At 37.0% G+C, this 27,933-nt stretch overlaps 1 protein-coding gene across 4 annotated transcripts in view; it reads right to left on the bottom strand.

Moving 5' to 3' along the window:
• CEP152 (centrosomal protein 152) overlaps nucleotides 1–27,933 on the bottom strand; it is a 98,640-nt gene that overhangs the window by 15,520 nt on the left and 55,187 nt on the right. For all 4 annotated transcript variants that reach the window (XM_036840221.1, XM_036840238.1, XM_036840231.1 and 1 more), the window contains exons 14-21: nucleotides 23,766–23,888; nucleotides 23,058–23,167; nucleotides 22,180–22,308; nucleotides 21,924–22,056; nucleotides 14,807–15,088; nucleotides 12,433–12,564; nucleotides 7,378–8,028; nucleotides 3,949–4,084 (exon numbers count right to left, since the gene is read on the bottom strand). In XM_036840221.1, the coding sequence (XP_036696116.1) occupies nucleotides 3,949–4,084; nucleotides 7,378–8,028; nucleotides 12,433–12,564; nucleotides 14,807–15,088; nucleotides 21,924–22,056; nucleotides 22,180–22,308; nucleotides 23,058–23,167; nucleotides 23,766–23,888 (1,696 nt within the window). The remainder of the gene's footprint in view (nucleotides 1–3,948; nucleotides 4,085–7,377; nucleotides 8,029–12,432; nucleotides 12,565–14,806; nucleotides 15,089–21,923; nucleotides 22,057–22,179; nucleotides 22,309–23,057; nucleotides 23,168–23,765; nucleotides 23,889–27,933) is intronic.

The raw sequence follows: 27,933 nt of genomic DNA, 5'->3' as shown, positions 1-27,933 counted from the left end.
ATTAAGAAATTACTCAAAAACACAGGCATGTCACAAGGACATAGGAGCCAGTTTGAAGGGGCTCCATTAGCTGAATCTGGGACAATTTGAACACTAATTAAGTATAGTAATGAACTATAAAATATTGAAAAAATAGGAATTTGAGTCACACCAGTAATCCTACGATAATGGGATAAATGGATGGATAGATGGATACGTAGGTAAGTTGGTAGATAGGTAGACGGACAGATAAATAGAAAAATAAACAAACAGATAGTAACTACACAGGCAAACTAGAGAGGAGGATTCTCAATGATAACAACACACCAAGTGCCAAGTGGTAAAAGTAGAAGGAGGTCTGGAAGTGAAAAAATTAAAATTTTTGCAACTGCCAGAGCAAAGACTGGATCAGATAAGATTCAGCAATGACTGTTAAGCATAACGGAAAATTTTAATGAGGAGAAGGACATTCTTATGGTCTTGAAAGTGTCTCCCCACAGATTGCTTATTAGTTGTGATGGGGTAAAAACACAGTAATTATACAGTGAAGAAACTGGACAACACCTTGACCAGGTGCTCAAATGAACCTCACCAATAAAAGACAAACAGACATTGCGTACCTCCAGGTATGATAGCACGTCACCTATGCAGTGTTCCAGCTAAGAAAACAACTCGAATCAAAATCATGAAGAAATATCAGATAAACCCAAAACAAGGAAAAGGTTCTATTAAAAGCCAGGGGTTGACGGGTGTTGGGGAGAGCGAAGAATATGTCTCTCAAAAACATCAATGTCATAAAAGGCAAACAGAGGAATATCCTAGATTAAAGGAGATTAAAGAGACATGACATCTAAACAGAACACCTGTATATGTATAGCTGATTCACTTTTATAAAGCAGAAACTAACACACCATTGTAAAGCAATTATACTCCAATAAAGATGTTAATAAATAAATAAATAAATAAATAAACACAACACCTGACCCCAGAAAGATTGCTGTACTGTGGGGAAAAAATGCTGTAAAGACGTTATTGGGTCAATTGACAAAATTAGAATACAAATAGTAGACTGATATAATTGTATAACACATTTTCATCTAATGTTAAATTTACTGTACTAAGGTATACAAGAAAAATCCTTATTTTGGGAAAATATACACTGAAGTATTTTGGGGTAAAAAGGAATAATGTATATAACTTATCCTCAAGTGGTTCAGGAAAAAATGAAATGTTCAGAGACACATACACACAGAGGAGCACAAATGTTATCAATAGGTGTATCTAGGTAAAGGGAATATGAGTGTTCTTTGCAACTATTTTTATTTTTGCAACTTTTTTGTAAGCTTGAAATTATCTCCAAATGAAAAAAAGATTCAAAACTGTCAGGAGGTATAAATGTATAAAAATTGTTTGGCACAGTACCTGGCATGGAGCAACTATACAATAAGGAATAGCTATTGCTATTAGTAACACATAGAGTTTATAAAATTTAAGTAATATTCAAAAATGATACAGAAATTGATTATTACTATTTTTTTTAAAAATTTATTTATTTATTTATTTATGGCTGTGTTAGGTCTTCATTTCTGTGCGAGGGCTTTCTCTAGTTGTGGCAAGCGGGGGCCGCTCTTCATCGCGGTGCGCGGGCCTCTCACTATCGCGGCCTCTCTTGTTGCGGAGCACAGGCTCCAGACGCGCAGGCTCAGCAATTGTGGCTCACGGGCCCAGCTGCTCCGTGGCATGTGGGATCTTCCCAGGCCAGGGTTCGAACCCGTGTCCCCTGCATTGGCAGGCAGACTCTCAACCACTGCGCCACCAGGGAAGCCCGATTATTACTATTAATATAATTGATATAATAAACTAGGAATACAAATTGGCACAGGTTCAGAGGCCAAAATCCAAAATGTTGATGTAAAAACATTAGTCCAGAAAAATTATTCTTAGCTCTCTTCTGACTTTTTAGTTTCACTTAAATGGTGCCATTTAAGTTTACGAGCATCAAAGGATTAATGAAGCATCACCATACATGGCATTTATGTATTTCATTTACGATATGGTTTTGTAAACCTGGAAACCAGGCAAATGCCCATTGATAAGAGAACAGGTAAATTATAGTATATTCACACAATGGAATACTATACAGCAATGAAAATGAATGAACCAGAGCTATATGCATTAAAAAGACAAATCTTACAAGCTTGATATTAAGTGGAAAAAAAAACAAGTTACAAAGACTAAAACAAGTATTAAACAATTTTTATAATGTTAAAAGACAAACAAAATATAGCAAAAGCTTTCTGAGGATACCTATATTTGGTCAAAACAAAGAAAAGGAAGATGACGATTTTTTAAAATCAGAATATTTATTACCTCAGATTGTGGGGAAGTTACAGGGATGGAATTGTGGTGAAACACACAGGGGTCTTCAACAGTACTGGTGATGTTCTACTTCCTAAGTCAAATAGTGGGTTCCTGGTTGTTAGGTTCATAACTTACACGTGCATTACATATATTCTTTGCGTGTATCAAGTATTTTGTAATTAATATTTAAATGAGTTTTAAAAATGATAAGATATTAGGAGAATATAACCACACCACTAACAGTGGTACTCTCTGGTGGTAGGACTATGAAGGACTTTGTATGTGTTGGATTATTTAACCCTTTCCAACTTATGAATTTGTTAAAGTGTTTGTTTTTAGGGAAAAAAAGATTAAAGAAAGAAAAGTAAATCCTTTTATAGTTTGATTTGCCCTAAGTCAAAACTAATTTCTTTCATATTGATTGGACCTCCCACATAATATTTAAAACTCACTTCTACGCATTTCACAAATTAGAAAGTAATTCTCAGCTTATTCCAAACATAACAACAGACATAAAATGACATTGAAACGTAGGAAGCAAGATACAAATTAAGGTAGTATTACCCTACTAATTGGTAAATTAGCGTTTAACTAATTGGCAAAAAGACATTCTCAACTATCTAGAACCTAGAGATAAGGAAAAAGGGTTTCTGGATGGGCAATGAGAAAAATAACTGTCAACTGACTTCTTAGGAAAGGCAGAGATTCTCTAAGACTCTGTTAATATGCCTACTGAATTAGAAACATGTGGAAACTAAGGTTATTGACTCTGTACATATGATTTGTTCTGGCAATTCTTAGTTCCTTTCCAGGTTACGGTGGAGACAGCAGACAAGAAACAAAAAGTACGTATGGTTTGTACACGGAGGGAAGGAGCAGGCTGCAAGGGGGCAACGTCCTAAAAGGACTGCAGCTTGTAAAGAGTATGGCAGTTCCTAGTTCAAAATCCCAGTAAACAGACAGTATAAGCCCATATTCCTCAGCGAGCTCTGAACACCTCAAGGGGCTGTAGCACAGTGCAATTCTTTTTGAACTGACAACTCTAAGTCGCAAAGTAAAAGTTAAATTATTAATTCATCCAATATTCAAGGAACACAAACTATGTGCCATTCACTTTGACAGTTGGTGGAGAGGAAGAGATAAAAACACTGCCCCCCAACCTCAAGAAACCCACGAACACATCAGAAAACCACTTAATACACTTCAGAAAGATTTCTATTAAAAAGAGTTGAAATAAGCTTCAATAAATTGAATGGAAAGGTCTCAGTGATTTGGCAGTTCTCTTATGTGTAACCCTTTCTCATCAAAGCCAGGAAATAAAAACGTGACTGCTCTACTAAAATTCTCATTATTCTCCTCATAATGAGAGTCACTTATGAATGGAGGGAAGACCATGAAAAGATAGGAAATAAGAGGGCCTAAAGCAACCCTGTCTTCTAATACAAAATGAAACCTGGGGAGAAGACACACATTACTTAGGAGTAATATCACACATTTGTTCACTCATGAAAACTGTGCACGTCTTTGATTTCCTTTTATCCTCAAAACAACCCTCTGGAACTGGGATTATGGATGATGCAAAGAATAGTAGGAACAAAATCCCATTACCAGCTTCTGCTTCTTGCACGGCCAAGGGCTGAGCGTGGTGTCCAGATGTAGGTGCAGGAAGGAGCGCCAGGACCCTAGGGTCTCCTCTGCCAGTGACCCTTGTGGCAGGATCCTTAGAGATCTTGGTCATATTTCTCTGAAACAGATTACCTTCATAGTTAATGCTTATTAAAAATCTTTCTCTACTCAAAATACTAATATTAAAAATATAAAAAGAAAACACAGCCTGAACAAAATCTTGCCTAAACTATCACCAATATTTTTCTTAGGGTTTTATGTGAATACTGTCATTACTATGAGCTAGACTCCTATGACCGTATTTTCCAAATTAGAACATTATCCAACAGAGGACTGGTGGGCCAGCTATGGGACAGACAGGAGATACAGTTTCCACTTTCAAGATATTTTAATGGTTTCTGTGATCAAACCACAGGACAGACTATGTGAAATCAGAATTGCTTTTGAAAATCCAGAACATTTACACGGCAGCAGGGAGAAAATTCATTAGAAACTATAGTACCAACCTTTTGCCTCCCATGAATTGAAAGTAACAACAGTAAAAACAATTTTTGAAACATATAGTATGTTATGTTTCTAAATACTTTAATACATATTGTCATTTGTTCACAAGGAAAGACAGTCGAATACCAAAGTTAAGGACAGAAACTGAGGCTCATCTAAGTGAAACATCTTGCACAAGACCATTTCCTCACTAATATTTACTGAACACTTTCTGCATTCTAGTTTCTGTTTTGGCAGCACAGCTACTAAATTCATTAATGGTGGGACATTCTTTTAAGGCAATATATTTTCAGATTTTGGACAACTACTAAATCTCAAACAGAACAGGTAATCTTGAGAAAGCTGTCTTGTTTAATTACTTAAAATACATTCTATATGCTCAATTCTAGAAGCCTTGATTTTGATTTTGAGAAACTCATTTCATTGTCAGGAAACCTACCCATGCCGCCCAACAGAGGCAGAGGTCAGTAGGTACAGAGACAATGCAAACTCCAGTCAATCAAGAGGGTATGAGGTTGAGGCCAAAAGGAATAATAAAAACTGATCCCAAAGGTAGCCAATATTTCCAGTTTCTACTCAAAACTGGAGAAAAGCCAAGATGGCAAAAAAGGCAGGAGCAGCAACCTTTTGTCTTAGTTTTAACTTGACATGGGTGGTAAGAAAACACAAAACACACATCCTTAAATTTGTTTAAAAATTTTGTTCCAGTTGATATTTCTGTTTTATCTATTATGAACTGCTGTATTAATATACTTAGTATATGAATATAAATTATATATTTGATAAGGCATTCATGTTATTGGAAACCATATTTTTAATTCATTGCATTCTTGCCATTTAAAATTTGGATCATCTAAACTTAAATGTTCTCACCAATAAAAAATAAGGTAAATATGTGCGGTGATGGATGTGTTAATTAACTAGATGGTGGGGAGCCTTTCACAATGTATATGTATATCAAATCACCATGATGACACTTTAAATATCTTACTATTTTATTTGTCAATTGTAGCTCAGTAAAGCTGAAAAAAATTGACTAAAAATAAATTAAATTAAATTAAATCTTGATCACCTATTTTAATGAGGACTTTGTTTTATATATACTGATCATTTTTTCCAGTTTTAATTTTCATGAACAGTTCTAAAAACCACAAATTTAATCAATTATAAATCACAGTTCTTCACATTTATGGCACCTATATTGCAAATTTATAATCACTGCTTTATAATCATTGCTTTATCTCAAGGTCCTGAGCTGAGTTAGCACTAAGACAGCAGAAGGTTGAGTATTATTCTTCTGTGACCAATGCCAGATTAGGCATTTCAGAGGCACCCTTTTCTCAGGAACAGAATCTGATCCCACTCAGTGAAAGCTGCAAAAGTCTAAATTCTCAGCCAAATTAGGTGATTCTGTCTCCATATACATGTGGGACACATAAAGTCTTACAGAGGATCTTACACTGCTTGCACAATTTTAAGCCCTATAAAAAGACCCCAGGGTTGATTATATACATTAACAGTAGGAGAAAGGTGTTGTAGTTTCTTGACTTTTATAGCAGAGAAAAGTTTCCTTTTGCTTCAGGAAAGCAAACTTGAAAGCATATAACATGATTTTCCCATCACTTCTTATCCTTAAAGTCTGCTATAAATAATTCTTCTTAATTATCTACTTTTCCCAAAAATTCTCAGTCATGCAGTATTCATGGGAAGTGGTCTTGCTGAGTTAATTTTACATTAAAAGCAACTATGAAGCAGTAACATCTTTGTGAAATCAAGAATAAAAATATCAACTGGGTTGAATTGGGATGGGATAGATTGATCTTTCAGGTTCCTTTGGCTCTAAAATTCTGTACTGTTTCAAATGCAAGATGCAGAAAGATCAAACTATGTCATTTGTATCCTACCAAAATCCAAGGAATTAGACCAGGGATTTGTATTTTATTTTTCAGATGAGCAACTATGACTACCCAAGGTAAATAAGCTAGTTATCGCTAAGTATGAGGCTGGAACTCAGATTTTTTTGTAGCTTATAACTCTTTCCAGTAGGTATTAATACCAAATGCTCAATCCTGGCCTTGAAAATCTTTGATCACAATATTTTAATGAATTGTAGCTTTTATGTCTCAACTCTTCTATCCGACAAACCTTATAATATTGGCATTTTTTTTCTACCTCGAATTCCAAATGTTGAAATTGGCTGGTCACAATGCCTAGAATATCATTCCGGATTTTTCATGCATATCTAATGTCTTTAATCATAAGGCAGCAAGACTTTGGTTTTATCAGATCTTCCACACAAACTAAAAGCTGGTGTCAGAGAACACTTACACAACGAAAAGAATACAACGAATTCATTCTACATGCACATATGTAGTACACTAGCAAAACTGGGCTTTTTGTGTGAGTGAGCCATACCTCTACCTGCTTGTTTCTATATCAATATTCTTTGTACCCAGTTGGCACTTTCTGCCTACATGAGATATAAATTCCTTGAGGGCAAGAAATAGGCTTCCAAACTCTTTAGAAGATCTTAAGAAACCCTAGTTTAATACGATGCATATTTCTTGAAGTAGTCATGCCCAAAAAACAAAAATAGGAATGAAAGTTATTCAGTTTCTGAAATCTCAGGCCCTTACAAAGAACAGCATATACTTTTTTAAGGAAAAAGATGTCTAGTGGCTAAAAGCTCCGCTCATATTTGTGGCACTATGAAGAAGCAAATTTTGGGGGGCAAAAAAAAAAAATTGCAATCCTTTGAATTTGCTAAAAGTTTTTTAAACCACTAGTAAAAACACAAGTCTTACACCTATTAAACTGGAGAATGAAGAAAGGAAAAAATACCAAATGCAGCTTCTATAATCATCTTTCACATTTAATCATAGCTTTTTTCACTTATTAGGAACATACCTTTACCCAGTCTGAGTTGACAGTTTCTGTAAGTAGGGAGAGTGTATCTTGAAATGCTTTCTGTATGCAGGTCTTTAGTTTTTCAAAATATTGCACAGACACCCATTTCGAAGAACAAGTTGACATGAGTTCCAAAAGGTACTTGTTCTCTGAACCACCGGCTTGCTCCTTCTGGGTGTCCTTTAAGAGAAACTCAAGGACAGTTAGGATGTCTTCCTCATACTGATGGATTTCCAGTTGGATCCGCCTAGCTTCCTGCACAGTCCATTCTCTGCGACTGTGGTCTAAACACGTTTGTAATTCTGTCTCCTTTTGAAGAAGTAGTTCAGTTTTTTGTTTCGTAAAGTCTTCTTTAGCTGCTGCAAGCACCTCATTAATTTTATTTCGATGATCATCTAAAAATTGCCGGTAATCTTGCTCATTTTGTTCTTGAATTCTGTGGATTTCTTCTTGCTTTTCTTTGTTCCATTCGCTCCGGGCCTTTGCCAGCTCAGCCCTGACAACCATGGGGACTTCCTCATTCTTTAACTCAAGCTCTCTCTGCAGAGAATGAATCTTCTCTTCCAATTGCTTTCCAGGTATGACATTTTTCTCCATATTTGCAATCTCGCTTTTCCATTTCTCTTTAGCTTCAGAAACAGCAAACAATATCTAAAGGACATAACAATGTACAATGAAAACTCTTTATGATTCTCCTCATTAATAAAAAAAAAATAAAGTAACCATTTGGGTTAATCTTTGAACTTATTAATAAGAGATTTAAAATCAAAATTAAAGGGAAAAAGTAAATTTAGATAAGACATTGGCTGGTCCTAAAATATACTTACACTAAACTTAAGGATCTTTTCCCTCATTTTAAATCACTTAATACTTTGTCTCACGTTATTTAAAATAAAACATCCATTTCTATATGAATAACTAGAAATTTAAACTGACCAAAAATATATAATTATATAATTATCTAAAACTAATTTTAGAAAAAAATTCATATTTGTTTTTTTAATACAGATGCTGTCTCAAATCAAAGCCCCCAACAAATGAATTATCTTTTATATGAAGCAAAAGCAGCCTCTAAGGAAATCTTACTAATATTTTTAGGAATGTAACACATAACCTGTACAATAACTTGCTGACAAACATACTGTATTTTAATGCAATTTTAGTGGTTAAAACAGTTCATTAAATGACAATATCAAAGTCATTTTTTCATTAATCCAATTTTTGTTTATAACAGAATAGCAAGACTAGCAGATCATAGGCACCAGTAGTACATAACCAAAAAGTAATAGGGAATCAAAAAGCCTGAGCTGTAGCTCAAATCCTGACTTGGACTGCAGAGGCAGCCTAGCACGGTGCTTAACAGAACAGGCTCTGGAGACAAATTGCTGGAATTAACTTCCCACTCCTCAACTTCTTTGAGCCTCAGTTTCCTCATCTATAAAATGGGGATAATTACAATGCCCACTTGATAGAGTTTTTTTTTCTTTTTTTTTGGATTAAATGACAAAAGGAAATAATCTATTTAAAGCACTTAGGGGACTTCCCTGGTGGTCCAACGGTTAACAATCTGCCTTCCAATGCAGGGGACGCAGGTTCAATCCCTGGTCGGGGAACTAAGATCTCACATGCTGCGGGGGCAACTAAGCCCGCGCGCTGCAACTACTGAGCCTGCATGCTCTAGAGCCCGCACACCACAACTAGAGAGCTTGCACACCGCAACGAAGACCCGACGCAGCCAAATAAATAAGTAAATAAATATTTTTTAAAAATAAAATAAAATAAATAAAGCACTTAGAGCCTGGCAAACAATAAGACTTAAAAAATGTTATGTAGTTACTGTTACTCTTGGCTGCATGGGTTTAGAAAAATTCTTAATCTCTTTTGTACTTAGTGTCTTCTATGTAACGAGCAGATTGGATGATGATCTCAAGTCCCTTTTACTTCTAATATTCCCTGGACTGAATTCAAAGAAGTCACAAGGATACAAACGTAAAAGAAGAACTGGCCATCTCCAAAGGCTTGGCCTAGACAATGGTGACTGCTATGAATCAATACCATATATACTGACTATACTGCTGAACTGAATGAGTAAGCATTTTCAGAACTCTAATGGAAAACTGATGAACTCACAAAAGTGCTAACAAAAGATCAAGATGAAAAAAAAATTAATTACATGGGACTGAGTGAACTGATGAGTATGATTATAATTTTTGTGACTTTCTGTTTGAATTAAAAACAAACAAACAAAATCCCACAAGGACTCAGAGGCAAAAAATATACAAGTCAATTTTCACTGTAAAGTAAAGGAGCTGTTACAGTGGAGGATTACTGGACTGAATGTCAATATTATGACATAGAAAAAAAAATATATATATATATGTGTGTCAAAAAAAAAATACCATATATACGCTCTGGCTGTTGAGACAGGGGGTCTGCGTCCTTAATTCTCAGCTATTATACAATTATAGCAAACATCTTCAACTATATGGATACCTAGACACATGTTACATACCTTTATTCAATAAAATGTGTTCCTGAATAGTTGGATATAAATCAAAAATTTTGAATCATACTTTAAGTTTACTAAAGGAACCCACTATCTAAGATGAGCTTCACGAAGGAATTCACAGAAAAATTCTTTTGCTACCAGCAGAATAATTCAGTAACGATGTGAAACATGTTTGAAACATGTTTCCTTTCCCAAAAAGGAAATCAGGTCCTGTCACAATGGATGCCTGGAAATTATTAACAGGTAACTTGGGTGGAGGTGTCAGATCCCAGGGAATTTGTATGACCCGCCCAAGCTCACCAAAAGTGTACAACCTCTCACATAAAGTTTTACAAGGAGAATTTGACAGCATTAATTGATTTAGTGTTTCCTGATGTTGCTACACATTAGAATCACCTGAGGAACTTTTAAAATCCCTAAGCCCAGGCCACACCCTGTATCAATTGAAACATAAAGCCTTGGGGTGGGAGCCAGGCAAAAGTATTTTTTAAAAGATCCTCACATTTTTCCAATGTGCAGCAAAGTCTGGGAACCACTGAACCAACTTGCCGACTTCTGGACTCTGGAAGCTGGTTTTAAATTTCCACAGATCTTGACGGATCACTCTAATCTTATAAGAACTCTCCAGCAAATGCTATGAAACTGGCTCTTGCTCATCTCATTTGGCTTGGAGGAAGAATTTGCACAAAACACTATGTTTTGTGGCTGAATAATTATCTAGAACACTGCTACTCACACCCAAGTGTGGTCCAAAGACCGCATCACCCGGGAGTCGGTTAGAAAGTCTAATTCTCGGGACTTACTCCAGGCCCAACAAATCAGCATCTCCAGGAGCAAAGCCTAGGAATGTGCTCTAACAAACCCTCCAGGTGATTCTCATGCCTGCTAAAGTTTGAGAAGCAACACACCATCCTCTCGTTTCTGTATTTCTGCATTCACATATATTCAGACCTTCTGTGTTCTTAAGGGAAAATCAACTTTATTATTCTTAACTTCTGAGCTCTAAGACACATATGCATACCATCATATTGTTTCCTCTTTCTGTCTCCCTCTTAAATTTCCTTTTGAAATATTTCAACATACTAAAAGTACAGAGAATATTGTAATGAACCATTACATGAACTACCCATGAACTACCACATAAGTTGAGAAAAATATTAGATTTTTTACTTATGCTGAATTATTTCCTTAAGTAATTTGTGGAATAAGATTATAAATGCAACATATGACTCATTTACAATGTCTGTTACGCACATCATTTTCTAAAATGGTTGTGACAACAGAAGAGTAGCATATGCTTGATACTGCAGTCTATTTTGTGCATTACAATTAAGAAGAGAAGGTATAAACATATGGCATAAAATATCACCTTAAGTTTGCTATTTGGACTTCTCATGAAGACTATCTGTTCATATCTTTGGTGTACTCACCCACAGATTGTTTCTCTTATAAATTTGTATTGTTTTTTTTTAATCATATATTAGTATTAATGTTTCTGTTTGATTCATTTACTTTCCTTATTTTTATTATCCCCTTCACTTCTGTTTTTTATTACAAAAGCAAATGTTTTAAATGTTTGTACATATTTTATCCCATTTACCTATCTTGGCTACTGTGCCTTGCCTGTTGTCTCACGACTGAGTTATTATGATGCAAATCTGAAATATTCCATTTCTTTTAATTTTTCTATACTGTCATTTAAAAATGTTTATCTTCTGAATCAACCTAGAGTTTATTGTGATGTATGGGGTGGGAAAACAATTTTTCTAAAATGCTATCATAAGACGATTTATTATGGAAAATTCCTCATTTCCCTGTTTTGAAACAATTTATTAAGCTTTTAGTCATAGTTGGGCCTATCTCAAGTCTGTATAGTACTGAATGAAAAAGAATTCTATTTTTGTGACTCAACACTGTCTGAATTGTTGCTTTCCAACATATTCTATTAAGTGTTAGGGCTGGACTACTATTTCTTTTCCAGAACATTTAGAAAAGTTTCTAGTCCTTTCAGTTTTCCAAATAGATTTTAGAATTATTGTGTCAAACTTCAAAACTATGTTCAGTTTATTGGCATTTTGATTAGAACCAGTTTACACTAATAAATTAAGTTGTGAGGATACAAATGGTTAAAATATCTGATGTTTCCAGTCAAGGAACATGACATCTCTGGAAAGGAGAGCTTGTTATTTACCAAGGGGAGTATATTATATAAGACTACTGACACAGCACAGAAAACAGTAGTCATGCACGTGAAAGGATACTGTACAAGCTAATTGCTCTCTCAGTTTCTCCTAAAGATACCACAAGATAAATAGGGATTTCATTCCATGGGTAAGGTTATCCTCCAGATTATGAGAGTTTCACAACCCTGAAACACATTCTCTCCCCCTCCACAACTGGATGATGATGAGAACAGATCCCATTAATGAGGCCCTATGCTTAGTATGCATTATCGCATTTAATCCTCCCACAGTGCTGTGAGCAGGTAGGAGTTCCCGGGACTGAGATGAGGCCCTCCTGAAGCTTCGTTCCAGGAGAGCTCTTACCCGTGTGGCCACAGACTGCTCTTGCAGCTCCTCCCACTTCTTCTGTTCTGCCCTTAGAAGTGCTTTATACTCTGCAAGCTCTGGCAGTTCTTCCAGCCACCGATGACGAGCATTTTGCACAGCTGTTTCTACCTGCAGGAGAGCAATTGCAGGAGAGAGAGAGAGGTAAAGGAACGTATAAAATTTCAGAAAGACCCCATATGCAGGTAACCACTATGATTTCATGTGCATTTACACTGTATTGCACTACAGTAGTTAAACTGACTTCAAGCACCCCACCTTATCCCAAACAGTAGATTCTAATCCTTCTGTTCTAAATGTCCCATACTATCCACTGCAAAAGGCAAAGCAGGGATTAGAAATCTATACATGTTTGATGACCACTACTATTACTAGAAAGCTTTATACAAAGTACCAACTGCCATTTCCAACAAACTCCTATTTATCTTGGGGAAAAAGAAGAAGACATGCAGGAAGGCTGCTTGGTGTCAGCCGCTGTCCAATCAGTACACCCACCACCTCCTCAGACCTCGTGCCCGACATATAAACACATGCACACAGGCAAGCATGCGCCAACATGTTATAGTTTAGAGCCTTACACTCGGCAAATTTTCTTGCTGTCAAGAATGAATTTGTGACTATCAAGTGAGGTTGATAGTTCAGTTCTGGCAAAAAAGTAAGACTTGATGAATTATGAGGGTGATCTGGTTGTACATCTGTTACAGGGTGACCACAGATCATTTATTAAATAAACTTTCCTTATTTCCTTGTTTGAAATATCCAGATACACAACATACGTATAGCCATACACACACACACACAAAAGCAGAGTAGATAAAAGGGGCTGAATTTCTCACTAAAATACTAAATACATTTATAGGTAAATTCCAGGAAGTTAAAAATATGGGGAAAAGATAAAGCTCCTATAGAAATTTACATTCCTTTAGAAGTTATTATGAACATTTCCTTTCTACTATATCATGCTATTTGTTTTTCTTCACAAGATCTGATTGTATAAATACCTAAGCAGCACCCCTAAGAACATGTCTCTTTGCCTATAGAACATTTTCTTAACTCTGTTGAGAAAGTTATTTTTTAACTGATTGAAAATGTCCTTGATACAATTACTATATTTGCCTATGCTTCCAAACTTTAAGGATTCCTTGTAAAACCATGTATAACAATTTAACAAATAGGTAGAATTTCAAGTATTTATCAAAAGCAGAGTATGTTTTTTATAAAACTTTACTTCAGGCATTATCTTAAGACTTTATAATAAGTAAAAGATCTAAAATAAAAAGTATACAATAAATAATATTATATTAAGGTCCAGGGACCTCTGAGGGCTAGAAACCCTGTCAGATGGTCTGTGAGGTCAAAACTATTTTCAAAAATTTGGACCTTATTTGTCTTTTTTTTACTCCCATTCTTTCATGTGTAAATAGTACGCTTCTCCAGAGGCTACATGCTGTATGATGTGTCTCTTCTCTGACAGCCAATGGCAAGTATGAGCGAGGATTCTTGTTTTTTAAAAATTTCTTAGATATTTTTCCAATACAGTAAAAAGACATACTACCAACACAGAAAAAGCTCTTTCGAGTCTTCAATTTTTAAAAGCATAAAGACATCCTGAGAACAAAAAATTCAAGAATCACTGTAATAGATAATATTGATAAAACAAATAACTCATCTTTATTCTGTTAACACAGAGCTATACTTTCCTCTGGATGACCTTTCTTGGAACCAAGTAACATGTTATAGTTTAGGGCCTTACACCTGGCACATTTTCTTGCTGTCAAGAATGAATTTGTGACTATAAAGTGAGGTTGATACTTCAATTCTGGCAAAAATGTAAGACTTGATGAATTATGAGGGTGATCTGGTTGTACATCTGTTACAGGGAGACGGGTTGGGATTTATAGACAAAGTCCCATTTGCAGAGGCATGCCTGCAGATTCAACTCTCAAGTCTCAACACAAATACTGTTATATACCTTATTCACTTTAAGCTTACTTATCTATAACTACCTTAGTGGAATATTTACTATAAAGTCAGATAAGAAAGATTCATAATTAACTTGTGCTTCGTTCAGATGTAAAACCATCATCGTTAACCTCAGGCATCTTAATGTTTAGACGGACCTCAGAGGAGCAAACATTTTGGAAACTGAAAGTACTGAAAAACTGAGAGGTGACAGCTTTGTGACAGAAATATAATGAAAATTTTGGGAACAACATAAGATTGTTATCCTACCCTGGGGTGTACAAAATGTTTAAGTATAAAGTTAGGAACAAGTTCAACGGTAGCACTTTACGGGTTTTCATGAGTAGGCAGGCAGTTCCAATAATTTTACTATAGGAAACCTGCCTATTACCTGTCTGGCAATATTTTCACAGTATTTGAGTTCCGATTCAACCTCAGGTTTCTTCAAGCCCCCCTTGATGGCTATTTCCTTCTCTTGCTCTAAACTTTGCTGGATTTTTCGCTTCTGCTCTTCTACCGTGATTGCCATCTCTTTCTTGGCAATAACGTCAATGGTAGTTTCTTGGTCAGTTTGGCTGCAACAATCTGAGGTCTTCTTTTTCATTGCCTTTATAGTTTGATTCAGCTTAGACTGCCACTCCTTTTCAAGCTGCTGAATAAGTTCTTGTTTGATCTGTTTTCAGAAGAAAAATCGTATGAAAAGAAAAATATTCAAATAAGCAAAAACTAGAATTAATAGCTAGCCAGAAAAGCAACCACAGCAGTGTTTGAAAACCATCTAGACATTGTTGTAGTTATTATGTGAGGTTTAGAAATTTAGTCAATGAGAATATATTCAAGGAAATCCTGAAAGTTACTCTTTGACCTTATCTATGGGACATAAATCACATGGAAGAGTTAAGTATATTGCGTAAGGTCAGGCTATCTTGCTCTCAAGATGCGACCTTCTGGAAGCTTTGACATTGCCACTACAATGATGGCATGATAAAAAAAAACCAGCAACAACAAAGAAAACTTCTACTATTAATATGTGATTTTCCATCAATACCAGGCTTTCCACAAAGCAGGCACTGGGTAAGCATAATTAATGGACCTAAAATTGAACAATCTAAAAAACATTTTTACTTATTTGGACACATTAGAATCTTGTTTCTTATGATATGAAATTGTACTCAGTCAACTGTGCGTTCAAGAGCAGGGCATTATTGGAAGGATGCCTTAGTGATTCTACTTTCAACAGTGTAGTGGGATGGACCCAAACATAATTAGTACTGGGCAAAACTGTGAAATAGCAAAATTTGCTTTTCCCTTTTCCTGTTTCCCACCTCCTGGGTATCCAGAGTTCTCAGACAGCTTCCCTGGCTACCACAGCCCCTGGCTGTATTGCTTCTCTCAAAAAGGTCATCCTGTGTGGCCCTTTTTGCTCTATGCTTTATGCTTTCCTGACGAAACACAAAAACATTAGCTGTCTCTCTCACCCCCCTGGTAAATAACTGGTTAGCAAATCCAACTAAAAAACAATTTGCAGCAATGTAAAAATAGGGGATTTGTTTTGTGTCATCCATATTTTTTTTTAAATAAATTTATTTATTTATTTTTGGCTACATTGGGTCTTCACTGCTGCACGCAGGCTTTCTCTAGTTGTGGCGAGCGGGGGCTACTCTTCGTTGTAGTGCGCGGGCTTCTCATTGCGGTGGCTTCTCTTGTTGCGGAGCACGGGCTCTAGGTGTGTGGGTTTCAGTAGTTGTGGCACACAGGCTCAGTAGTTGTGGCTCACAGGCTCTAGAGCACAGGCTCAGTAGTTGTGGCACACAGGCTTAGTTGCTCCACGGCATGTGGGATCTTCCCGGACCAGGGTTCGAACCTGTGTCCCCTGCATTGGCAGGCAGATTCTTAACCACTGTGCCACCAGGGAAGCCCTATTCATAATTTTTTTACAGATATATGGCTAGATATATTCCATAATATATACTTTTATGTTAAAAAATGACTAGTAAAAGAATTTCAGGTGCCAGCACTAGATTGATGAGATTTGGGGGAGAGGAGAGGAGATGAGTAGTAGGGAGGTCAAAAGACAGGACAATGGTCTATGATTCCATCTTGAGATAGCCCCAACCCCGATTAATAGCAATCTTGTGGTCAGAAGAACCTGGTTTGAGAACTTATTACACTTCCAACTAAGTTTTTAAGATCGTAATTTGGTTCTTAATTTTCTTGGAAACTATGAGCATTTTCTAATCTCACTTGCTACTTAGGAAATAGAGGTAAAGTTTTGTGCTTCTAAGCCTACCCAGTCATTACTTCTTTCTTCCGGTCCACAGTGTAGAGGTTAATTATTTGTTAATTATATTGGTCTAGAGTTATCAGAATCATTTCACAATATGAAATTTGATCATGGTTTCATTTTTGAGGAATCAAAAAAAGTCCTCCTCAAAACCCATTATAGGGACTTCCCTGGTGGTGCAGTGGTTAAGAATCCGCCTGCCAATGCAGGAGACATGCGTTTGATCCTTGGTCCAGGAAGATCCCACATGCCACGGAGCCACTAAGCCCGTGTGCCACAACTACTGAGCCTGCGCTCTAGAGCCCGTGCTCCACAACAAGAGAAGCCACCACAAAGAGAAGCCCGTGCACCGTAACGAAGAGTAGCCCCCGCTCGACACAACTAGAGAAAGCCAGCATGCAGCAACGAAGACCCAAGGCAACCAAAAATAAAATAAATAAATAAAAAAATTTTTTAATTCTTAAAAAAAAAAAAAAAAAACAGCATTATATCCTGAATTGGGCTGAAGAGTCAAGAGGTAGGAAGTTTTAAAAAATAAAACTGGTGTGAGTAAGCTGCTAATAGCCCAATTCTGAGAAGTAAAATGAGTGATTATGTATGTACTTGGCAATTAAAAATAATGTCAGTTCAAGAAGAGCTGTCTCTCAACAGTTAATATCACATTTTTTAAAACATGATGACTAGAAAGAAATTTTAACCCACACCTCTTTCTGTTCCTTAACCCAGTGTGCTTTGGCTAACATCACTTCATTTTCAACCTCCTGTTTAATATCACTTTCTTGTTCTTTCAGCCACTTGTCCTTTTCCATCATAAGGGTATCTTGGTACTTTTCTTCAAGTTCCACCTGCAGTTTCCTTACATACTCTTCTCTTTCCTCCAATAGCTGTCTCTTTAAACAAAATTCAAATAAATATCTCATATGACACTAATATTCTCCAAGTCAAATTTATAAAATAATAGTTATATGCATGTAATAGACAACAGCAACAGAGACAAGTGATCTTCCTATATGCTAACTCAATCAGTTGAATAAATTGTCTTGTAAAAACCTGCCTACATCTCAAATATTTGGACAAAAAATTTACAGATAGTTGTATTAAATGAAAAGGCATCTAATACAATAAATACATCCCTAGAGGACCAAATACTATTTTTAAAGGTGAAACTGACATTTATGTTTACACCCCACCCACAATGAGACGCATAATGTATCACAGCCCAGAAAAATTTATATTTCTGAAAGACGTGTATTCAGAGATAGGCCAAAAATTACTGTTCTATTCTAAAAGCTATGCATCCTTCAATAAAACCCAGATTGGTATGTGTTTTCATTATCAAAGATAAAAATTTTTTATCAAAACTAGCTGAAGCATTATCAAATAAGAACGTTCAAGTGTCAGTTAAAATTTAACAATTTGAACTATTTATATAATATTCCCTATTTATTCTAGGAACCCAGTTGATCTGAAAACTCTAATAAACCTCTACTCAGGGATCAAAATTATCTATGAGAGTTTCTGTTTGAAAAATTTTTGAAGTGGTTTTCTGGAGGTCCTATCAAGATGCTATGAGGGGCTTCCCTGGTGGCGCAGTGATTGAGAGTCTGCCTGCCGATGCAGGGGACGCGGGTTCGAGTCCTGGTCTGGGAAGATCCCACATGCCGCGGAGCGGCTGGGCCCGTGAGCCACAATTACTGAGCCTGCGCGTCTGGAGCCTGTGCTCCGCAACGGGAGAGGCCGCGATGGTGACAGGCCCGCGCACCGCGATGAGGAGTGGCCCCCGCTTGCCGCAACTAGAGAAAGCCCTCGCACAGAAATGAAGACCCAACACAGCCATAAATAAATAAATTAATTTAAAAAAAAAATCTATAAAAAAAGATGCTATGAGAAGAAACACACTGAAGCCCACAAACTACAATACCAAGGAAGTATACCTCACATAACTAATGCTACATGGCAACCAAGCTTTTGCTCTGTGTCTCTTTGGCATTATTTCTGATTCCTGACTATCTGGTTGTCTGGATTTTTTTCCAGTTCATAGCTGACCTGGATTATTTCTGTCTTAATTGCTATCTGAGTCTTCTCCACCACTGGCACATGCCAAGAAGATAATATCCATATTTGTTCAGTGTTGCATGATTTTGGAAAACCTCCGGTGACTGAGGGACCCATTTCTGCAGTCAGGTCATGGGGAGTGCAGTTGTACTAAGATTATAGGACAGGTTCATCCACATGGCTGAGAAAGTTGTCCACTGTCACATCAAACATCATATATCACTGTTATTATTTTTGTTTGACTGTAGAAGGCATCCCCAAATTGTCTTATCTGTGTATGTCTATCCTTTAGTTGTTTCCATATGTATCTGCATTTCCTTTTGACCCGAAGAAGAAAACTGCTACCAATTTTCCGTGTGTTTGTATGTTTGTGAATATATTAGTTAGCTTAACTACATAGTAAACCAGACCACACAGAGACTCAGAGCAACAAACACCGATTATTTCTCATGATTCTGTGGATCAGCTGGGCAGTGGTTCTGGTCTGAGTCCACTCAGCTGATTTCTGCAGACAACTGAGGCTACAATGGTCTAAGATGGTGACACTCACATGTCTGGTGGTGAGTTCAATGTCTGCCAGGATGATGCAGTGACTTGGTCACATGCGTCATCATCTAGCAGGTTATCCCGGATCCTTCACGTGGTGCTTGGTCAAAGGGTTCCTGAGAGTATCACGCTTGCAAGGACCAATGCATAATAGCTTTCTAAGTGTCTTTTTACATAATGTTAACTAATATCCCATTAGCCAAAGTCAGTCATTTGGCCAAGGTCAGATTCAAGGGATGAGAAACAGACTATCTGCAACTGAGAATAGCTACAAAGTCACGTTGCAAGGAGACACACATTCAAGGATAGGAAGAATGTGTGGCCATTTTTGCAATCCACCACAGTGAGGAAAACCTTGCTTCCCGCTCTTCACAGAAGAAAAGCAATAAATTTATTGTCATAGGAATCTACCATTTGAACATACTACAGGAATATCTAATTCAAAAAGTCTTTATCACAGGAGGGAAGGAAATATTTGGATAGTTTTAAAATGTTTAAACTTGTTTTGCATGCCTCAGACAGTCAAAAAACTCTAAGGACTGACTTACCGTGTTTACAATTGTATAAACAAGCCTTAGTGCATGTAGGAATGGCATTATGAATAGGAATATCGATCATCTTTGCTTTGTCTACAGATTCATAGCCTCTACTGATTACAACCCAGTTTGAAGGGTCCTGTGTTTATGACTTTATTCCCCCTTCTCTGAACAAGCCAGGTTAACATGTGAGGAAAGTCTCTGTGTTAAAATCTTTACAGCTTGGAATTGAACTTGTAACTTAACCTGCAGCCTGTCTCAACAAGTGTTTCAGAAAAGAGCACATATGAAACAGGAAAATACAACCAGGGACTCTCGGCATTGCCTGTCTTATAACAGTCTGTATCCAAACAAAGCTCCGGACCTGAAGATCAACCGCAGGGAAAATGGCTTAGGTCTTGCAAAGAAGGACTACCCTAACAGTTCCCTAGCTTGCTCGAGTTTAATAGGCTTATGAAGACTATTAAGCTTTATAAAGAGCTTGTATAAATCTAAATTAAAAACTAAAGAATTCCCAGAGGAGGAAGAAATTAAATTTTTCACGCTTTAAGTACACTGGCCCTTTAAGTGGGGGGATGGTTATAACTACAAGGGGATAGCACAAGGGAGTTTTTTAGGGTGATGAAACTATTCTGTTTCAATCCATACATGGGTTACAAATTTATAAAACTGGACACCAAATGAAAAAGAGTCAATTTTACTGTATGGCAATTTAAAAATTAAAAAAAAAAAAAAAATTTAACCTGTAAGTTTTTTTGGAAGGGCCAAGCAGCAGTTTTAACTTTCCTTCTTGCCCCAGTGCACAAGCATTCATGAGCCAAAATATCAGTCAGTAGCAGCTATTAACTGCAACTGACCAATTACGTGAGATTTAATTTTACAGCCAAATTGATTCTTTTAAAAGTACCAGGAAATATATTCCTGAAAAGAATGACCTCTTTGAGAGAATTGCTCTTATGTTCTTGCCAATTTATATATTTAAAGAAAGAAAGAAAAGAATCACACTAGATCTTCTCCCTATTTTAATTTTTTTAAACATTACTGAGCTAAGTCTTTAATTTCTAGGTAATTTAAGATCCCTTCTAACTTTCATACTGCCGGCACTAACTAAAACAGCTCCCCTTAGTTCTTTTTCCACTAGATGGTATGTATACATGGCATGTTTTTCTACCATATTAATCGATTCAAAAATAATCAAAATGTTAAGTGACCTGGATTCCTCATCTGCTCTTTAAGTCTGTGGTAGCAACAGTCACTATAACTTACTCAGAAACTTCACGTCACTATAACTTACTCAGAAACCTCTGTATATAGAACATTTACTCGAGCCTTTAAAATGATTGTCTAATCTTGATGCAGGTGGCTTTCAAATTGTGGTCCGCAGGCTGGTCCCAAGGGGAAGGGAGAGGCAGACGTGCGTCTGGATGAGGCTTGGGCCAGGACGAGGAAGAAGACAGGAGGGGCAACTGTTTACGTGTGATTTCACTCCTGGACACTCACCAAGGGCAACTTGGAAGATTCAGGCAGGAGTAGAGAGGATACTGCAGCCCCTCCAGCTTCCCTGAACGACGAGAACTCCCTGGAAAGAGGTCACACTCACACCGACCTTCCTCTCCACAGCTCCACATCCCCACCTTCCTTATCATGAGACCCAAGTTCAAACTCCTGCCCTTTTCCCCAGAATAAAAGGACGCTTAAGTCCTGACAGAAATGGGTCAGAGGAAAACGTCCGTGCAGTGCGCACAGGACTGTATAGAATCACTTGGGCAGCAAACAAACATGCAAAACGAGGATCCCTGGGTTGCAGACTAAAAGTGACTCAGGTCCACCTTGCTTATTTTTAGAACACTCTTCTGCCTCTTAGAATAAATCTATAAGGACGAATCACTTTCTCCTAGGGGTATGCCATTTTCTGCTAGGGCTTTAATAATCATTTCAATATATACTGTACTTTGTGAGCTGAATTAGTGTGAATCAGCCAAACGTGAAGACTTCTACAGAAGGCTTCCCTGTTTCACAGGAGAGTGAGTGTACTGGTTTCAGTGAGAAATGAAATGAAGTGAACACAACACGAACTTGTCCTGTACCTTCTCTTCAGCCTGTTGCTCCTTTTCCATGGCCTTCCTGAGAGTTGCTTCTAGATTATCTTTCTCTCTGCACACTTCCAGGTAACATTCCTGCACGGCCGCCATCTCCTTATTCACCTTATCTAAGTCAGACCTTGGACACACAAAACCAGCAACTAAATACAAGGCTACAGAACAGACAATTTTCCTCTAAACGAGGGAATAAGAGAATGTTGTCTCTACAGCTTCAGGGGCAGCTAAACTCTTTCATTCTCACCTAAGTTGCAAGCGAGCTCCCTCATAAACCTCAAAGAGCTGCCGCTTCTCCAAAGCATGCTTTACTAACAGGCTTTCACGTATTTGGGCTTTCATGGCTTCATGGTGTTGCTGGTAAGTCCTCTCACACCTAGAAACAGACAGCAGACAGCGGAATCTAAGGCAGGGCCAGCACTACCAGAAACACCGAGACGAACTGGTTTCCCTCCCTTCCTTCCCACTCCCTCCTTCTAGTGCAAAGTACAGTTAAGGTCAGATTGGTCTTGCCCAACCCAAAGTGGTAATAATTAGCTTTCAATAGATGATCTTATGAGAATCTTCAAATTTTTCTTTCTTCAAATGTTTCTAGAGAAAAATTAGAAAGCTGGACGTGAGAAATGCCCCAGTCCTTCAAACAGAGTATAATAGTCTGTGTTGAGAACTTCTGTTTATAAAAAAACTAATTGAAATAATAGAGGGTGTGGTTCCAAAATTCCAAATTATCTATATGAAACACAAATACTAAAGTAACCAACTCACGCATAAGTTATGTTCCAAAAGTCTGTTTCCAAGTTCATGATTTCCTATTTAGAAGACATATTTCCTCCCACAGGTTTCTTCCTTATAAAAAATAGTTAAGCCATTAAGCTCTACTATTTCAATGAACTACAGTTTGGATGGTTCTGTAGAACTCAACTCACTAAATAACATTATTTCTATGGAAAATGTGTTCCAAATTCTAATTTGAGAAACCAAGGATTCATCTTCTCCAATTTATGATCTCAATAGGGAGGGTTCACACCATCATTTCTCTCGAATCTTTTTTTGGGGGACGTTATCGGGAGAGAGAAGGGAAAGAGAGCCCAGAAGACAGACATCAGGCTTCTGTCTAGACCTCACCTATCCACAGCTTCTTGTTTATCATGGTCAAAATCTTGTACCATTTGTCTCATTTGATTGCATAAGTCTTGATTCGTATTTCTCAGTTTTTCTTCAGTTTCTTTAAGCTCCTAAATACAAGAGAATAAAGTATTTAGAGGAAATACCCATCATCTTTATTGACTAGTCTAATCTCATTTTCTGATATCCTCTGTGCTTTATCTCTTTCCCTATAACATTATTTGACATAATATCACTTTCATAATTCTATAAAAGTCTCTTCATGCCTTGTAAGAGTATAGATTCATTTATTTGTCAAGTAGTTTTCTGATAGGAGTAAAGGTTAAAATTCTGTATGTATTTTGAAATGTATGAAAACATTCAACCAGAGAAGTATTGGTTAATTGATGCTTTATGATAAATCTTAGAATACGATAATCTTCCCAACCATATAAATAAGCACGGTTTTACTTTCTGGTCAAGGGCTGCCTAAGGAGGAAAGAATACCTCTATTAGCCATACTATTAGAGAAATACTGAATTCCTAGAAAATTAGAGGAATTCCAGAAAACTGGAATTATACTAACTTACCTTCTGATGAAAATACTACCCCATGACCAGCAGTAAAAGGAAATAACTGGACTAACTCATATTGCTTCTGTATTTTTGAAAAGTCCTTTGAATGAGGTCATGAGAATTCTCACGAAGTAGAGGAAAGTTTTTTAATCACCTGATTTTGTTGCTGTAAAACCTGAATTTCACTTTTAAGTCGCAGAATATCATCTTTGACAATCATATCGGAAGAGTCAGGCCATACTTGATTAGTTGGTTTTTCTGAGGTATCTGTTTTAGTCTAAATGTTGAAAAGAAGTCAGAAGTTTTTCAGGTTTATAAAAAATTTTGAGCACCAGTTTTGTAATAATTTCATACTTACAAAGAAATTGCAAAAACAGTACAAATAATTTCCATATACCTTTTATGACTGTCCCCCCAATATAACCACGGTACAATTATCAAAACCAGGAAATTAACTAGGATGCAATACTATTACCCAATCCATAGACCTTATACAAAATTTTCCAGTTTTCCTCTAACATCCTTTTTCTGGTTCAGGATACAGTCTACAATTTCACGTTGCCTGCAGTTATCACGTCTCATTAGTCTCCTCCAATCTAAGACAGTTCTTCAGTCTTTGTCTTTCGAACCCATGACATTTTTGAAGAGTACCTATACTAATCATTTAGTTTTACTGACTTTACTTCGTTATTAAATTCACGTTATGCCTTTTGGGCATGAATGCCACAGAAGTGACGTGTGTGTGTTTTTAGGAGACATATGACATCAATATGTCTCATCACTGGTGACGATCAGCTGATGAAGGTCGAAGGTTCTGTCTGCAGCCACCTCCACTGTAAAGTTACTGTTTTGCAATTAATAGTAAGTATTAATATCTTATGGGGAGACACTTTGAGACTATGCAAACATTCTATTTCTCATCATACTCTCACCCACTAGGTTTAGCATCTATTCTATTTCTGTATTTAATCAGTGTTAACTCATACATTTTATTCAATAGGTATGCAATGATGATAGACTTTGGTAAATTGTTTCCAGAAAGTTCATACAAATGTATCCTGTCAGGTAGTGCAAGAGTCTGTCCAGCTCTCTTTACCTCCAATGGCAGTGACTGTCTTTGAATGATTATTGTGTTGGATGGGGAAAAGGGTCTCCAACAATTTTTTCATTTGCATTTGTGGAACCTCTTACATGCCTTCATTGTTCATTTGTTTTTCATCTTTCCATATATATAACTTTGCATTTTCCTCTTACCATCTTATCCATTTTTATAAGTTCCTTGTTCATTGAAGAGGTCAAAGATTTTTTTTTTAATATCTACTCTATCTGACCTGTTGGTTTTATATTTACCTGAACTCTGAGCTCTCTTCTTCAATGTTTAAAGAATATTCTGTACCAAGGTTCATTCTACTCATTGGGGGAAAGGGAGGTATGCGTATCTCATTCCTACATGGGGTGACAGAACGCCAAGGCTTTGGCTCAGTCTTCCAATTCAGTCTTCACTTCCTTCAGAGAAGGAAGTTGTACTTTCCCCGGTTCACCTGCCATCATTTCCTAGAAGCCACTGCTACTGCCCCAGTCAGAAGAGAGAGGAGCTAAGAATACCTACCTTGTTAGCTTTGCTCCAGACTTGGGGGTATTAATGAGACTTTAAAGGATTTTACTGACTCATTAGAATGGCTTTCTTTTTTTTTTTTTTTTTTTTATCTTAGCCTCTACTTTTTAAAGTTTACAATATTCATTTGTGCTTCCTTCCCCACTGGTGAGTTTCTATTACTAAGAATGAAAGTAACATCATACTGATACACTGAAAAAACAATCTTCATGGCTAGCTATTACACTCAATTTTGACATATTTTCACACTGCAGGCACACAGGGACTTGGTACTTGCAGTACTTGTTAGCACAAAACTCTTACGAAGATCTTTCAAAAGAGAAGGACAATTTGAACGCTGCAATAAAACCTCTCTCCAAAGCTGGAATACTGAAGACATTATCTTCAAGAAAACAAGAAATGGAATATACCAGCTCTCATACTATCTTCCTCGTTTCTATCTCTCAAAAAATTCTAGCTAGGACCCTTCTGAGTTGGGTACTGAACATTGCCTATCAAGTCCCTTGGAATCAGAGTATGGCTTTAACCACAGCTTGTGGTAAGGTAACGATCTCTATTAAGTATCAGACACAGAAAAGCCTCTGTGTTTTATTCCTTAAGCTTACAAAAAATTCAGTGTAGATGTGGTCCCTGACTGCTAGTAAGCCAGTCTGGTTTTCCTAAGGCCTTTGCCACATTCTACCTTAACGGCCCAGTTGCTCAACTGGAATGAACAGCATAGTATTTGATCCACTCCCAATCACTATACAGTGCAATGTATGGGCAGACCCCTCACTTTCACCACATATTATCCTGGAAATGTCATAAAACAGCACTACTATGAATAGTCACATGACATGAAAGCAAAAAAAACGGACTCTCTGTAATAACTTTAAATTGTTTTATATAAGATGGATAGAAACAGATATAAAATGTACTATGAGGTATGTATAAAGCAATAAATATATCAATACCTTTAAAACATTTATGAAAGAATCATGCCAAATAAGATTACATAGTAAATAAGTTTGCTGCCCTTCTTAATACATAGAAAGGCTTTAGGATTTTGATGGCCTAGTTCTCTTTAAAAAGGCATCCAGGGAAGTTTAAATTAATGTGTTCTTTCTCTTAACATCCCTGTAGCAAGCACAGAAGTTCAGCATCATTTCATTAAGCTCGGGATTTGATGCTAGCTATGATCATTCTTTCTAAAAATCGATATTGAGACACTGAATGATTTTCGCCTCATTAAAGATTTCAGAAAGACTGAGTTTATATAATATAAACTTCTAGCTTATTTGCTCCATCTTTTTACATACTTCTGCTCAAAGCCGAAATATCCCTTTCCACCTTCCCGCCTGGATTTATCCTTCAGGACAGAGGTCAAATGTTCCCTCCTCACAGACTTCACTAGGGCTACCTTACTACCTCACCCCCACCCCCAAGCCCAGTTAGTCATGCCTTCTCAATAGCACTTTGTAATTAGCATAATTCTTTTTACACAAAGTTATAACATGTCCATCTCCTTACAGATCTGTAGTACTGACTGTGGTAGCCATTAAGCACACATGGTTGTTGGGTACTTGAAATGTGACTTGTCCAAATAGAAATGTGCGATAAGGAGAAAATATGTGCCAGATTTCAAGGACTTAGCACATGCAAAAAATATATAAACCATCTCATTAATAATTTTATACTGATCACATATTGAGAAGATAATATTCTGTATATACTAGGTTAAGTAAAATACATTATTAAAATCAATTTCACCTATTTTAATGGGACTACTAGATATTTTAAATTACATATGTGGCATCATTATATTTCCATTGGATAGTGAGGTTCTAGATTCTAAGTTCCTTCATGGAATGGCCATTGTTTCTTCTTTTTTTTTTGGCCGTTGTGTCTTTCATCACTGAATCCCACAAGACCTTGCACAGAGTTGCTTAAAAAAAAAAAAAAAGCTTAAACTGAATGATTTGCTTTTCCTCCACATATACCCCCAACCCTGCTTTGTGACTTTACAGACTAAATAGAAAGCTCCATTAGAAAAGATGTGGGAAAGGCCAAGTTTGATGGTGGCCATTTGCTAATTAGATGACTGTGAACTTGAGTGCTTATTTCAAGACCACCTGTTGATTAAATTACTACTTCCTCTCCCTCTTCCCCACCTAGGAAGTGGGTCAATATGTGTAGTAATTCAGCAAATATCTACTGAGCAAACATGTAGAGAATTATCAAGACAATACTCCCAAGAGATTCCTATATAGTAAGGTGAGGCAGAACAGCCATAACCAGCAAGGGCTGAAGTCACACTTTAAGAAAAACCAAATGGGGCTTCCCTGGTGGCGCAGTGGTTAAGAATCCGCCTGCCAATGCAGGAGACACAGGTTCAAGCCCTGGTCCAGGAAGATCTCACATGCCACGGAGCAACTAAGTCCGTGCACCACAACTACTGAGCCTATGCTCTAGGGCCCGAGAGCCACAACCGCTGAAGCCTGTGCTCCTAGAACCCGTGCTCCGCAACAAGAGAAGCCACCGCAATGAGAAGCCCGTGCACCACAACGAAGAGTAGCCCCTGCTCACCACAACTAGAGAAAGCCTGCAAGCAACAATGAAGACCCAATGCAGCCAAAAATAAAATAAATAAATTTAAAAAAAATGAAAAACCAAATGTAGACTGCTGAGAAATCACTACAGCAAAAGGCTAGCTCGGCAAAAAGAGTAT

Source organism: Balaenoptera musculus, chromosome 2 (assembly GCF_009873245.2).
Source record: "Balaenoptera musculus isolate JJ_BM4_2016_0621 chromosome 2, mBalMus1.pri.v3, whole genome shotgun sequence".
In the NCBI taxonomy this organism is placed as follows: domain Eukaryota; kingdom Metazoa; phylum Chordata; class Mammalia; order Artiodactyla; family Balaenopteridae; genus Balaenoptera; species Balaenoptera musculus.
The sequence above is the reverse complement of the archived record's forward strand: the minus strand, read 5'-3'. Positions and strand labels throughout refer to the sequence as shown.